General features: G+C 44.7%; 1 protein-coding gene across 2 annotated transcripts in view; it reads left to right on the forward strand.

Moving 5' to 3' along the window:
* Window positions 1-16,261, forward strand: part of LOC116956549 (scavenger receptor cysteine-rich domain-containing protein DMBT1-like) — a 113,771-nt gene that overhangs the window by 89,011 nt on the left and 8,499 nt on the right. For both annotated transcript variants that reach the window (XM_032978242.2, XM_076054366.1), the window contains one exon: window positions 7,342-7,607. In XM_032978242.2, coding sequence (XP_032834133.2) covers window positions 7,342-7,607 — 266 coding nt within the window. The remainder of the gene's footprint in view (window positions 1-7,341; window positions 7,608-16,261) is intronic.

Consider the following 16,261-nt stretch of genomic DNA (forward strand, 5'->3'; position numbering starts at 1 on the left):
TAGGAAGGAAGTTGTTAAGCAACTTCAATAGCTAAAATCACTCTAATGTGCAAACACACTTATGATCGGAGTTGCCACAACGGTACTCCTGCAGATATCATACTCATCGATCCGTCCAATTAAACCTCAATGGTTAGGTTGTTAAACTGGCCAATAAAACAATAGGCTAACTCCTCAAAGCAGCGCGACAATACACGACGATAGGACAGTCCTTAAAAATGACAATATTCATACGAAACCGTGCTAAAGAAACATGTGCCCAATGGCAAAAGGGGGCAGCAGTTAAATTAATTGGTAAGATTAGGCAATTTCAAGAAACATCTCAAAACAATAATATTCATGTGAGTGTGTAGATTCGTGACGTAAATGCTTATAAATATTTAGTGTGACATCAATGAATTTATTGGTAAGATTATGCGATTAAAGAAATATCCAGAAACAATAGTATATATGCGAGTGTGTAGGTTTGGCTAATAGTTGCTTATCAATTGGCAAGTAGGACATCAATGAATTTGCGGGCAAGATTGTGCGATTAAAATAAATATATCGAAACAATAGCATTCATGCGAGTGTGTATAGATGTAACATAGATGCTTATAAATGTGTAGTGTGACATCAAATGAATTCGTTGGTACGATGATGGGATGAAAAGAAAACGAACGACTAAAATACTTCTAAACGACCGTATTCATGCAACTTGAGGGACAGAACAATGCTTCTTCACGACAAGCTAATAATTAACACAACACCTTGGAATGGCAACCCTTTTCGAAACAAAAAAACCCTTGGAACAATCTCATTCGTACCGATAGGTACGTTGTGTGTGTGCGTTGAAGGGCAGTCACCACGAGGTCCAATAATTATAGTGGGCAGTGTGGTTTGAGTTATCCACAAATTATTTCTGCTAACTGTGGTTCTGGGGTCCAGCGATTTTCCTTATACCGAAAATACCTTAGGTCCCCAGCAGGGGGCGATGGGTCGGCGGGTGGGTGTTGTCGAACACACGGCGTTTGTTCTCGCCTGCGCTGTCAGCCAATTACCGCAGCGGAGTGGTTGTCGGTTCGGCACGCTGCTCACGCTGGCTACGGTGCCTGTGCTGGCAGGAATGATGGGTCCGGCTCCGCATGTGTTGGTGCGTGCGATGGTCACGTCGCCAGATAGCGCTCGCAGCTTGTCCGATGGGTGGCAGCACGTCAAGAGGGGGGTGGGGGGCCCTCTTGGCACCAGACACGGTTGCTTGTGTCTCGAGCTCGACCTTTGCTGCAGTGTTCTCGGGGCTTCCCAGTTAGCACGCTCGCAGATTATTTGCTTGCTTTGCGCGACCACCCCTGGGGCCCCAGCCCTCCCTCAGGAGGACTCCTGCTGTGGGCTGCTCGTCGCTGCTTCTTACTCACTCTCCAAAACTCATAAAAAATGTATTCACCCACCTCTTAGCTTCTCATAACTTTTATAGCTTAGTACAATACAACTTATCGCAGTCCTCGTCTCTGCAAGCGACTAAAAACATCAGGATAAATGTAGAATAAATCTTTCAGCAATACTCTGTCAGCGGCGAACTCAGCACTTAACAATACATTGCCCCTCTCCTCTGCAAGCCTCGACACCCATGGTTGATTTCGAGGACCAAAGCCCAGAGCTTCCCGTTGCAAGAAGGGTTTGGGTGGTTTGGCTTCTTCGTTATATCCGAAATTTTTGCCTCTGGCTCGTCTTCTCACAAAGGAACAGATTTCCTTTTATTTCACTCCTTGGTCTGCCATTGGTCGGTTTTCTCTCACAACAGAGCAGCTGTCCTTTTGAAGTCGTGACCTTTGTTGTGCAGATGTCTTTTACTACCGCCATGTTTTCCATTCACGTTTTGAGCAGCGTTCTTACATGCCCCCATCACGGGTTTGAAGTATTATATGAAAAATAATGCTTTCACCCACCTCTTATAGCATAGTACAGTACAACTTCTAGCAGTCCGATATTGCCACGTCTGCAGTAATGTGTCCCAAACCCTTATGGATGCCTACCTAAAACCTAAGTCCCACCACCATCCATTCCAGAATAATTCCCTCATCAAAACTCTACACCATAGAGCTTGATGTATTTCCGACCATCATCTCCTAGCCAGTCAACTGGAACACGTACTCCAAGCTTTCAAGATGAATGGATATTCAGACTACATAATCAATAAAGCTATCACCCCAACCGTTGGGAAAGAACAATCTGAAGACCCATTCAAAACCATCACCTTGCCATACCTAGCAGGGGTCACCAAAATATTTCCAAAATCATGAGCAAACACAAGATCCAATTTCGCTTTAACACAGTACATAAAATTCGTGTTCTGATCCCATCTGTGAAGGATGTGACCGGTGACACGCATTACCCTGGCGTCTACAAACTAAGCTGTGTCTGCAGAAGTAGTTACATTGGGGAAACTAAGCGACATGTCTCAGACCATGTTCGTGAACATAAAGCAGATCTGAAACACGGTAGGACCAATACCTCAGCCGTGGCTGAGCTTTGTTTTAATGCGGTGGGCTCACATGAAATTTATTTCTCTAAGACGAAGGTACTTTGGAAACCCACTGGCTATTAACAAAGATTCGTTCATGAAGCCATCCATATATACAGACACAATTTCAACTGAGAAGATGGGTACAAACTCAGAAATCATTTGAAGGACGTTATCAACCAGTTTAAGTCATAACTGGCTGTGATGTTCCCATCCTACCACCTTCTGATGTTAGTTATTTTCGGCTCTCCGATTTTACATTAACAGATTACATTTCTCACACTAACACAGCCACCTTCGCGCGCCGACCTCAAGGTGACAGCGGCTCTGTGATCTCCCATTAACAAGCTAATCTCTCACATTAACATAGCCACCTCAGCGCGCTCGCCATGGAGGCCACTCACCGATCTTACATTGACATGCTAATTTTTACCTGGCAGCCCTTTAATTGGTGGAAAACCCACCACAATCACGGTCGCTGCCCATCACTTACATTAACATTAGCTGCCCCGCCCATGCTGCTGACATTTGGGCTATGTCTATTACAAACCTTTATCAACAGTTTGACTTTAGAAGCTAACCCCTTTTTCTTGATTACGATTTCTTGTGTTGCAATCGAATCGTCGTAGTTTTTTGTTATTTTCTTTGAACCTATCTACGTGACTTTACCAAAAGACCCAAATAATATTAATTATATTACCTCAATGTTAAGGCCATAAGTCTTTCAATGAAGAGCACAACGTAACAAAACAGCACTAAATTTAATCAACATAGAACTTCTATTTTGATCACTAAAACATTCTAATCATTTTCCAACTCCGTTATATCTGTTGATTTTAGTTGGGTTGATCAAAAATAAGCTAATTATTAACACCCATGAATATAATGAAGTAACTCTTAGCACGAGGCTAACACCATCTTATTAAATTTCCCACGCAAAAACCGGCAAACTGACGACACAGCAAAAAGAAGTAAACATCTCATGCAATAATCACCAGACACATCCCCATCACCCTCAACGTTGATGGAATTGAGTGCCAGTGTTAATATTCTAGACCCAATTATTATAAGTATTTTATATATTTCAATCAACATTCATATCAAAGTCTTATTTGTGCATATATTCATCACTACCGATAACTCAATCAACTGTCAATTAAAATTACCAAGTTTCTGTCACCTGTTTACCCCCTTTTTGGTACCTACATAATACAAGAGCAATTCAGAGTTTATTGGTCACCCCGTGCCCTTATAAATCTCAACGTTCATCCTACAAAGTCCCATCAAAATTGAGAAATGAACCTGATGGCGGGACCCTGGGGTCCCATAAGTCCCCGGCTCTCTCATAAACTGCGCTGTGATGTCATTTTATGTCAGTTGAAGGAGAACGATACGACAATCTATTCCTCTCGACGAGCTCTATACGATGCGCTAATCAAAGTTTCAAAGTTTTGTTTCTTCTGCGCATTCATCCTCGCTGCGCTTGGACGACATGGCATGTATGTGCATAGTGGGACTGAATCGCCAAAAATAAATTAATTAATTACGATTTTGACTTCCGTTTATTCGTGACCCCGGGGTCCCGCCAGAAGGTTCAAATACAAACAAATAAACATTTTCTTTTTGCCGTATTGAAACGACTGTACGCCGTATGGACCTGTAAACTCAATTTCCCTGCACAAGAACATGGGGAAACCATATGGGTTGACAGGTATGCTGTCAGTCAATTAACATTCAAGTAATATTAATTTAAGTTATACTTCATATTTTAATGGAGCCAATGTAATATGAATCTCTCCAGCATGGAGTCAACCATAATTATAAATTGAGGGTGTGACCTTTACTCTGAATAGTCTACACACTGTAAGGTTGTGGCCTGCTGTGCACTTGGGGCTCGTGGTCCTATTTTCTCTAATCATCATTGCCTTCACTTACAATGAAAAAAAACCGCAGCAATTACAGGAATACGTCGCAGAGTGCACAGTTATAGGTCTGATCATCACGGGTAAGTTCACACCAGCTACACAAACAACACTTGCTCCTGTAGTCTGTGCAGACTAAACGGGAGATCTTTATCTTTGTGTAACAACTCGGATGACTGAAAACTTGGAGCCTCTTTATTGAAAGCACAGTGACTATACTAGGCCCTGACTTGGTTCTTAATCTCGTGGTTCGTCCCTTCTCTCGAACGTCCCCACTCCTCGTGCTTCTCTCCTTTCATGCTCGAGCCCACTTTCTCGAACTTTCCTGACCCTTATTTTTCCTTTAACCAATCCTTGTCCTTCTTCTCTAATGGATCCCCTATTTAGGTTCAAACCCTTTTTCTCCAATTAGTTTAAAAGCCTGCATCCCAACCAATCCCTGTGGAGGCCTTTTTCGGTCAATCGGAGACCATGGTTTATTTTCGAACTAGCCATTAGGCTGCACATTGGCTTGTGGACATTTTTTTTGGTCATTACATTTGTGAACTCTAAATGTGTGTGCATTTAAATGGAAATATCTTCTGTAACTATAGTCCAAACAACGTCTTAATGTAATAGTGACATTAACCATGTGACCCGGCCAGGCTTCTCTTAATAGATACATATTATGTATATCAGCCGGAAGGGACCAATGAACTGCTGATCTGATTTCATCAGCGTCCTACAATGGTTCAGATGTTATACACAAGAACTAACACCACCCACAGACTCAACACCGCCCATACTGTAGATTGACACTGTCCATAGACTCAACACTGTACATAGACTCACACTATCCAAAGACTGAACACCTCCCATAGGTGAACACTGCTCACAGACTAACACTGCCCATAGACTCGCTCTGCAGATAGACTCAACACTCAATGCTGCCCATTGACTCAACGCTGCCCATAGAATGAATACCACCCACAGACGAACACTGCCAACAGACTAACACTGCCCATAGACTAACAGTGCAGGTAGACTCAACACTGTCCATACAATCAACACTGCCCATATAATGAACACTGCCCATAGACTAACGCTGCCCTTAGATTTAACAGCACATATAGGTTTTTTTTAGCAATGCACACGCGTCATCGGTGGAGGGGGGGGGGGGGGTGATTTCTCAATCGCGTTAAAAATGCTACAAAAATACACACAACGCTGAGGTAAATGTTTAAAAGTGTCATGTCCTCTTCCCCCCGCCTCACCCCAATGTGTGGACTTACTACTATAGGGTCGGTAGATACTAATATTATAGTGCTTACATAGTATTATTTCAGCGTGGCCGGGGGGATGGTGGGGGGGGGTAGCGGCCCAGTCCCCAGCCTGCCAAGGTGCCACCTTGGCCGGCTGGGCAATCAAGGCGAGGCCGGGGGCTCTGCACGGGACTAGGCCTCACCACTTCACCACGCCACTCCGTTAGGTTCGTGGTTTGTGTTATACAATCGATATATACTTATATAGAGGCAGCATGTACTACTGTAGTGATAGCAGGTACCGCCACAGTTAGTATGCACTGCTGCAATAATTGCAGGTACCACCGCGGTCAGTTTGCACTGCTGTAGTGAAAGCAGGTACCACCACAGTCAGTATACGCTAGTCTACTGATAGCAGCTTCCACCACAGTCAGTATGCACTGCTGCAGTGATGCCACGTACCACCACAGTCGGTATGCACAGCTACTGTGATAGCAGGTACCGCCACAGTCGGTATGCACTGCTGTAGTGAAAGCAGGTTCCACCACAGTCGGTAAGAACTGCTGCAGTGAAAGCAGGTACCACCAAAGTCGGTATACACTGCTGTAGTCATAGCAGGATAGCACCACAGTCAGTAGGCACTGCTCTGGTGAAAGCAGGTACCACCACGGTATGCACTGCTGTAATCATAGCAGGTACCACCACATTCACTATGCACTGCTGTAGTGCTAGCAGGTTCCACCACAGTATGCACAGCTGTAATCATAGAGGTGCCACCACATTCACTATGCACTGCTGTAGTGCTAGCAGGTTCCACCACAGTATGCACTGCTGTAGTTAAAGCAGGTACCACCACAGTCAGTATGCACTGCTGTAGTGAAAGCAGGTGCCACCACAGTCGATGTGTGTGTGCATAAGTCGTGGTGTGTGTGTGTAGACAACTAATAATTTAAAATTAAGTTACTTAATTTTACAATAATCATGTGTGTCTAAGTCCATGTGTGCGTGTGAGTCGATGTGCGTGTCTGTGTCAATGTGTGTAAGAAGGTCGATGTGTCTGTGTGTGTGAGTCCATGTGTGTGTGTGTCGATATGTGTGTGTGTAGGTCCATGTGTGTGTGAGTCTATGTATTTGTGTGTATCAGTCAATCTGTGTGTGTAGGTCGATGTGTGTGCGTGGGTCCATGTGTGTGTGTGTAAGTCATTGTGTGTGTGTCTTAGTTGATATGTCTGTGTTTGTAAGTCCATATGTGTGTGTGTAGGTCAATGTGTGTGAGTATATTTGTGTATATGAGTCGATGTGTGTGTGTAACTCCATATGGGTGTGTGTTCAAGTCGATGTGTTTGTGGGTCAATGTCTGTATGTGTGTGTAAGTCGATGTGTGTGTCTGTCTTTTTCGCTCAGGCAACGCCGGGTACTTCCCGCTAGTGTAGTATAAAGGTGTATGAGTGCCAATGATGCACGATGTTGAATAATAGTGCAGTGATTAGATTATTCCGAGGTTGATATTAATAGCTTACGGTTCAGGTTGAGCCCAATTCAAGTTAAGCCAATGTACATAATTTAGATGAAACATCACGACTTAGACAGTCTGCTTGACAGTGCGAGATTAGTAAAGACAGTGGTTGAAGTAAATGTAAAATGTATCTAATTTATTTTAAAATGTTACCATTTGCAGCCGACCAGTTTATGAGTGGCGAGTGAATTGGTTTGGATACTTTGACAACGGGTGGTGGGCGTGGTGGCATTGGACCTGGTCTGGGAATATCGCAGTGGCGAATATATTTGTGCACCCGAAGTACAATGCCTCCCGCCCTGACTACGACATAGCTCTGGTGGAGTTAAGTCAAAGCATTCAGCCAACGGAGTACATAAACCCGGCGTGTTTGCCATACTTTTCTGAAGCCGTGCCTTTTTCCGGAAAATACTGCTACCTTCACTCGAGTAAGTATTGCCCACGTGCACATACACGCAGAGTATTAATTTCATTAAAACACGTGGACAGTCGATGAAGCACTTTGCTTATTGTGAATGAACGTTGCTAGGTTTATGGAATAGCTGATGCTGTGAGCCGTCTTGTATAGCGCTCTAGCTAGCGCTGTCCTCTCGCAAAACAGTCATACAGGGATTCCTCGATATACGAGTGTTCGCTTTACGAAATTTAACGTTAACGTAATTGACAAATTATGGACACTTTTCGACTAATGAAATCGAACGTCTTCGTAAATGAAATTTCACTCCGGCACACTCCATGAGATCAGCGCCATTTCAACATGCAGCAGATCTTTTGGTGAGTTCCCTTCATTATTTTGTATTAACTAGTATTCATTAGTTTTAATACTTAAGTTAAAAAAATAAAACAACAAAAATCACGACGTTTCGGCCACAACACAAGCGGCCTTCATCAGGTGAAGGGACCAGCCTGTCTCGAAGACTGCGCTGGAGTGAAACAGAGCCAAGCTCAGACTACGACCTTTAAGCTGTGTGAGAGGGATTAAGGTGCCTCGACAAAGGAATTAGCATAAAAATTAGCATTTGATTGGCGGACTTAGCATGATGAAAGGTGTAGCACGCGGCAGTGCACCTTTAAGCTGTGTGAGAGGGATTAAGGTGCCTTGACAAAGGAATTAGCATAAAAAATTAGAATTTGATTGGCGGACTTAGCATGATGAAAGGTGTAGCACACGGCAGTGCACCTTTAAGCTGTGTGAGAGGGATTTAGATGCCTTGACAAATGAATTAGCGTAAAAAATAGCATTTTATTGGCGGACTTAGCATGATGAAAGGTGTAGCACAGTGATCGGCACCGGCAGTGCACCCGCCTGTGCTGCGAGAGTTTGGGGTACCACTACTTGAAAAAATATACTGTACTAATGAAAATTAGTTTAATGTTTGGTTCGATTTAGAACATCTTTCCAATGGCTGCTCAATTTGAAACTATCTTCTCGGTTGAAATTGTGTCTGTGTTTGTAGATCTTAATTGCCTCGTGAACAAATCTCTGATAAAAACCTGTGGGTTTGCAAAGAACCTTGGTATCGGAGAAAATTATATCGTGATCACCCACAGCGTTGTAACAGTGATCAGCCACGGCAGAAGAATTCGTTCTGCCGTGTTTCAAATCTGATATGTGCTCGCAAATTCGGTCAGAGACATGTCGCTTCGTCTCCTCGATATAGCAATCACCGCAGGTACAACTCAATTTGTAAACCCCGGGGTACTGTAAGTCAGGAATGACATCCTTCACGGATGGGATCAGATCACGAATTTTATGTACTGTATTGAACCGGACCTGGATCTTGTGTTTGTTTAGAATTTTGGAAATCTTTTTAGTAACGCCTGATATATATGGTAGTGTGATGGTTTTGACCGGAGTATCAAGTGGTTGTTTCTGTATGGAGGGAGAAACAGCTTAGCGGATGGTACGGTCAGAGTATCCATTCCTTTTTGAGGGCCAGGTGTACATGTTTTAATTCACTGGTCAGGTGGTGTTGGTCCGAAATGCAATGAGCCCTATGGAATCAAGTTTTGATGAGAGAATTCTTTTGGGCTGGGTGGTGGTGGGAATCAGGCTTCAAGTAGGAATCTGTGTGGATGGGTTTCCTGTAGACAGAATGCCCCAATGAGCCATCAGGTCTCCTCTCAAACAGAACATCCAAGAATGGTAGCTTGCCCTTTTTCTCCACTTCCATGGTGAATTTGATGGCGGGATGTCTGGAATTGATGTAGTGTAGGAAAAGATTCAGAGCTGGGAGGCCATGTGGCCAAATGACGAAAGTGTCATCCACATGCCTCTTCCACAGGGAAGGTCTGAGGGTGGAAGTCTGGATGGCGTCCGATTCAAATTTCTCCATGAAAACTTTGGCTATCACTAGAAGGAACCATTCCAAGTGAAGTAGGTGTTGGTGAGGCAGTGCCTGACCAGCGTAGGTACCTTGGGGTTTCGTCCATGTTGTACCAAATTTTCAATTATATCAATGGTATCAGGTACCGGGACCTTGGTGAACAAGGAGACCACATCGAAGCTGACAAGGATATCGTCAGGGGACAGTACAACGTCTTTGACCTTAGAAACCAATTGGGCTGAGTTAAGTACTGCTGAGGAGATCTTGCCAGTGAAAGGTAGCAAGGTATCCGACAGAAATCCCTCTCACACAGCTTAAAGGTGCACTGTCGCGTGCTACACCTTTCATCATGCTAAGTCCTCCAATAAAATGCTAATTTATATGCTAATCCCTTTGTCGAGATACCTTAATCCCTCTCACACAGCTTAAAGGTCGTAGTCTGAGCTTGGCTCTGTTTAACTCCAGCGCAGTTTTCGAGACAGGCTGGTCCCTTCACCTGATGAAGGCCGCTTGTGTTGTGGCCGAAATGTCGTGATTTTTGTTGTTTATTTTTTTACCTACGTGACTTTACCGAATAGAACCAAAGAGTATGGATCCTTGCAGTCACGAAAGCTTCAAATGTAGAAATACTTAAGTTATTTCTTTTTACTGCACTGTGAGAAGTGATAAAGGTGTTTATGTTTAAGTGACGAGTAGAATTTGGATGACTGTCCAAAACACATCCCTCATTTTTAGTATTAATTCAATGGGAAAAGCCGTTCCGATTAACGACATTTCGTTTTACACATGTGTCTTGAAGAACGAATCCCTTTCATACAGCGAGAGATACCTCGACCCCGATATACGCCTCCCCCTTTTACCTCGTTTCGCAAATACGTCGTCACGTGATGAACACTGCAACCTGGTCAGCGTCGCCTCATTCAACTGACAGCATCATCTGTCCCTTAACGCATCTATCACCTCTCAGCCTTCGCCTCCACCTCCCTGCACATAAACTACTTTGTGTCGCGCATAAAGAAACGTACCATACTATAGAGTACAATATATTATTCATAAACAAAATGTCAGTGATTGTTTTGTTTAGTGCACCGAATCTCACTGTGCCCTGTATAATGTGTTAATGTTTACTGCTCTACATTCGTATCGAGTACAGTCTGCATAACGCAGTAGTTGCGTTCCTTAAGAACACTGCGTTATGGAAAAACCGCGTATTAATAAATAAAATATTGTATAGGGGGTAACGCACAGTCCACGATAATACGTGAGATGCGTATGCAGGCTGAACAAAAACTGGGGCGTGTGGGCAGCATCTAGAAGTATCCAGCAGCATCCCAATGCCTTCTGTGATGATGCTACGCCGAGGCAGCTGTACGACCGTTTATTCCTACCCGCGCAACGAAGTTCTGTTCACTCAATCGCGTTATGTCCAATTCACATCCGCGTTATAAAAGCTGTATCTCCCAATAGAGCCATCGCGTTAAAAATAATTTGCATTCTGAAAACACGCAGCGCTATAGAAGACTGTACAGTGTTTAAATTATTTAATGTAACCTTAGTTCATATTCTTGGTTCTTTCGGTAAAGTCACGTTGAAGGGAAACAATAAAATAATAAAATATGTATAAACAATGAAATTCTCACGACGTTTCGACTGCAACATAAGCAATCATCATCAGGTGTGAAAACCACAGCAAGAAAATTTGAAAAAAGTGGCGTTTTTTTTACGTTAGCACCACGGAGAGCGATTTGGCAGTTTATTCAGATGGACAAGTCCATCTATGTTCGGAAAAGAGGAGGGGGGAGACGAAAATAATGGATGCGGTCTGAAAGCCACCGTAAGCGTGAACAATCAATTAAGACCTGAAATGGTTTATCAAATCCTTCCAATGATTGCTAAGCCAGAATCCATCTTCTCGGTTGAAATTGTCTCTGTGTTTGTATATGTGGATAGCCTCATGAACGAATCTCTCATGGTAGCTGGATGGCTTGCAGAGAACCTCTGTCTTGGAGAAGTCAATGTCATGTGAGCCCACTGAATTATAACAGTAATCCGCCACGGCCGAGGTGTTGGTCCTACCGTGTTTTAGGTCTGCTTTGTGTTCATGGATGCGGTCCGAGACATGTCGTTTGGTTTCTCCAATGTAACTACTACCACAGAGGTAACTTAGTTTGTAGACGCCAGGGTACTGTATGTCCAGATGAGCCACTCTGTCTACAGGAAAGCTACCCATACGGATGCTTATCTGAAACCGGTTTCCCACCACCATCCATCACAGAAGAATTCTCTCATCAAGACTCTGTATCATAGAGCCCAACGCATATCCGACCAGGAACACATAGGCAGTGAACTCAAGCACGTACACCAAGCTCTTAAGGCTAATGGTTACTCCGACTATACAATCCGCAAAGCTATCACTCAAACCATGAAGAAGGACCCTCTTGAGGAGCTTTTCAAAACCATCACTTTACCCTACATTGCGGGGATCACAAAAAAGATCTCCAAAATCTTGAATAAACACAAGATCCAGGTCCGTTTCAACACATTACATAAAATCCGTGATCTGGTTCCGTCTGTAAAAGATGTGATTCCGGACATACAGTACCCTGGCGTCTACAAACTAAGTTGCCTCTGTGGTAGTAATTACATTGGAGAAACCAAACGACATGTCTCGGACCGCATCCGTGAACACAAAGCAGACCTAAAACATGGTAGGACCAACACCTCGGCCGTGGCAGATCACTGTTATAATTCAGTGGGCTCACATGACATTGACTTCTCCAAGACAGAGGTTATCTGCAAGCCATCCGGCTACCATGAGAGATTCGTTCATGAGGCTATCCACATATACAAACACAGAGACAATTTCAACCGAGAAGATGGATTCTGGCTTAGCAATCATTGGAAGGATTTGATTAACCATTTCGGGTCTTAATTGATTGTTCACGCTTACTGTGGCTTTCAGACCGCAGCCATTATTTTCGTCTCCCCCCTCCTCTTTTCCAAACATAGATGGACTAGTCCATATGAATAAACTGCCAAATCGCTCTCCGTGGTGCTAACGTTAAAAAAACGCCACTTTTTTCAATTTTTCTTGCTGTGGTTTTCACACCTGATGATGATTGCTTGTGTTGCAGTCGAAACGTCGTGAGAATTGTATTGTTTAATATATATTTTATTATTTTATTGTTTCCCTTCAACGTGACTTTACCGAAAGAACCAAGAATATGAATTACTGCAGTCACGAAAGCTTTAAATCAAAATGTAACGTTAGTTATTTAATGTAGCACGCAGCATCACCGCACTCTCCGTTGTCTTTGTTTAGCTCTCGTAGAAACATTGCTATGATTGACGTTTCGATATTCGTCGCGGCACCTTTCAGCAACGAGATTCCGATATAAACCGGGGTTTTACTGTGTTGCAGAACAACTTGCACGGACACCACCTGTGAGAACGGCATGAGTTGATGTAACTAAGATCTGCGCTGAATAATAGCATCTGTACTTTCACAGGATGCCCATGAAATAGAACTAAGGAGTTCTTATTTTTAGTGACTCGCTTTCCTTTTCTCTATTTTGCATTCCTGTCACTACCCCTATCACTACCACAACCCCTATCACTACCCCTATCACTAACCCAACCCCTATCGGGTTTTAAATCATTATTATCCCTATTACTACTCCAACCCATTTCACTAACCCTATCACTAACCAAACCCCTGTCACTACCACAACCCCTTTCACAACCCCTATCACTTACCCAACCCCGATCATTACTCCTATCACTAACCCAACCCCTTTCAACAAACCCTATGCCCACTACAACCCCTATTATTACTCCAACCCCTATCACTACCCCTATCACTGCCGCTATCAACAACCTCTATCACTAACCCAACCCTGATCACTACTGCAATCCCTCTCACAACCCATATCACTACCCCTATCACGAAGCCAACCCCTATCACTACCCCTATCACTACTCTAACCCGTATCACAACCCCTATCACTACCCCTATCACGAACCCAACCCCTATCACTACCCCTATCACGAACCCAACCCCTTTGACTACCCCTATCATTACCCCAACCCCTATTACTACCCCAACCCCTATCACAACCCTTACCACTATCCCAACCCATGTCACTACCCTAACCCCTATTACTACACCTATCACTACTCCAACCCCGATTACTACCCCAATCACTTCCGCTATCGCTACCCCAACCCCCGTCACTACCCCAATCCCTATCACAACACCGCTAACTACACTTATCACTGCTCCAACCCCTATCACTACCCCTTTTATTAACCCAACAATCATCCCTACCCTTATCACAACTACAACCCCTATTAACAACCACTATCACTATCCCAACTCCTGTCACTACCCCATCCCCTATCACAACCCCTATCACTACTCCAACCCAGATCACTACCCCTATCACTAACCCAACCCCTATCACTACCCCTATCACTAACCCAACCCCTGTCTGTAACCCAACCCTATCAACAACCCCTATCACTACCCCAACCCCTATAACTACTCCAACCCAAATAACAACAGGTATCACTAATGCAATCCCTAACCCAACCCATTTCACTACTCCTATCACTAACCCAACCCCTATCATTACCCCTCTCACTACTCCAACCCCTATCACTACCCCTATCACTGAACCAAACCCTATCACTACTCCAACGCCTATCACAACCCGTATGACTACTCCAACCCCTATCACAACCACTATCACTACTCCAACCCCTTTCACAACCCCGATCACTACCCCTATCACTAACCCAACCCCTATCACTACCCCTATCACTAACCCAACCCCTATCACTACCCCTATCACTATCCCTATCATGAACCCATCCCCTGTCACTACTCCTATCACTACTCCTACCTCTATCACTACCCCTATCACTACTCCAACCCCTATATCTACCTCAAACCATATCACAACCCCTATCACTATCCCTATCACTACCCCAACCCCTATCACTACCCCTGTCACTACCCCAACCCCTATCACTACCCTGTCACTACTCCAACCCCGATCACAATCCCTATCACTAACCCAACCCCTATCAACAACCCCTATCACTACCCCAACCCCTGTTACTACCCCTGTCACAACCACAACCCCTATTACTACCCCTATCACTAAACAAACCCCGATCACTACCCCCATCACTACTACAACCCCTATTATAAAACCGTATCACTACCCCAACTCTTGTCACTTCACCAACCCCTATCACTACCCCTAGCACTACTCCAACCCCGATCACTACCCATATTACTACTGCAACCACTATCACTACCCCTATAACTGTCCCAACGCCTTTTACTAACCCAACCACTATCACTACCACCATCACTAACCCAACCCCTATCAACAACCCCTATCACTAACCCAACCCCTGTCACTAACCCAACCCCTATGATAACCCCTATCACTTCTCCAACCACTATCACAACCCCCATCACTAACCCAACCCCTATCAACAACCCCTATCACTAACCCAACCCCTGTCACTAACCCAACCCCTATGATAACCCCTATCACTTCTCCAACCACTATCACAACCCCTTTCACTAACCCAACCCCGATCACTACCCCCATCACTAACCCAACCCGTATCAGCTACTCCTATCACTAACCCAACCCCTGGCACTAACCCAACCCCTATCAACAACCCCTATCACTAACCCAACACCTGTCACTACCCCAACCCCTATCACTGCTCCAACCCCGATTACTATCCCTATCACTAACCCAACCCCTATCAACAACCCCGATGACAACTCAAACCCCTATCACTAACCCAACCCCTATCACTACTCCAACCCCTATCCCAACCCCTGTCACTACCACAACCCGTATCAACAACCCCATATCACTAACCCACACCCTATCACTACTCCAACCCCTATCACAACCGCTATCACTACGGCTATCATTAACCCAACTACTTTCACAAACCCTATTACTACTGTAGTGTTGTAAGGACGAGCAGACTTCTTTAGGAGGCACACTCTGTTTATTGTATTATTTCCTTATACATCGCTTAACACACACAGAGGGATATTCGGTCCCCTCACCCGATACCCTAGGGAGGTACAGCCTCCAGACTTGGCGGGACTCACACGTCTACCGCTAACCTCCTTGATACCTAAGGAGGTACAACCTCCGGACTTGGCGGGACTCACACGTCTACCGCTATCCTAGTCCTCCGGCTAGGACCTAGGGGAGGCTATCTGACCCACCGCTGGCCCGGTGGGTCCTGACCACTGGGTATGCCGAGCCTTAGCCCTTAGAAGGGCTGAAAGGCTGGTCCAGGGTCCTAGCTAGGCTTCAGCCCAGTCTTCTGTCTTCGTGCAGGGAGAGAACTCCTCGAGGTCCGTTGGGTCACCCGTCTTATACCCCTTCGTGGCCAGGTAGAACCAATCATACATTCCCACGTGGAACCGTCTGATTGGTTCGCACCAAACCCTGGCCACGATCCGTTTCACCTCGACTGACCCCAACCGTTGTACCCAGGGGTAATGCTGCACTGCCCTGGTGGCAACGCAGGTTACGCAACAGCGCGTAGTTAACACCTCTACACTACTGTAACCCCTATCACAATCCCTATCACTAACTCAACCCCTGTCACTACCGCCATCACTATACCCACACCTAACAACAACCCCTATCACGTACCCAACCAGTCACTAACCCAACCCCTATCAACAACCCCTATCACTACCC

The sequence above is a fragment of the Petromyzon marinus genome, chromosome 66 (assembly GCF_048934315.1).
Source record: "Petromyzon marinus isolate PM22_M1 ecotype Great Lakes invasive population chromosome 66, UKy_Petmar_22M1.pri1.0, whole genome shotgun sequence".
Classification (NCBI taxonomy): Eukaryota; Metazoa; Chordata; class Hyperoartia; order Petromyzontiformes; family Petromyzontidae; genus Petromyzon; species Petromyzon marinus.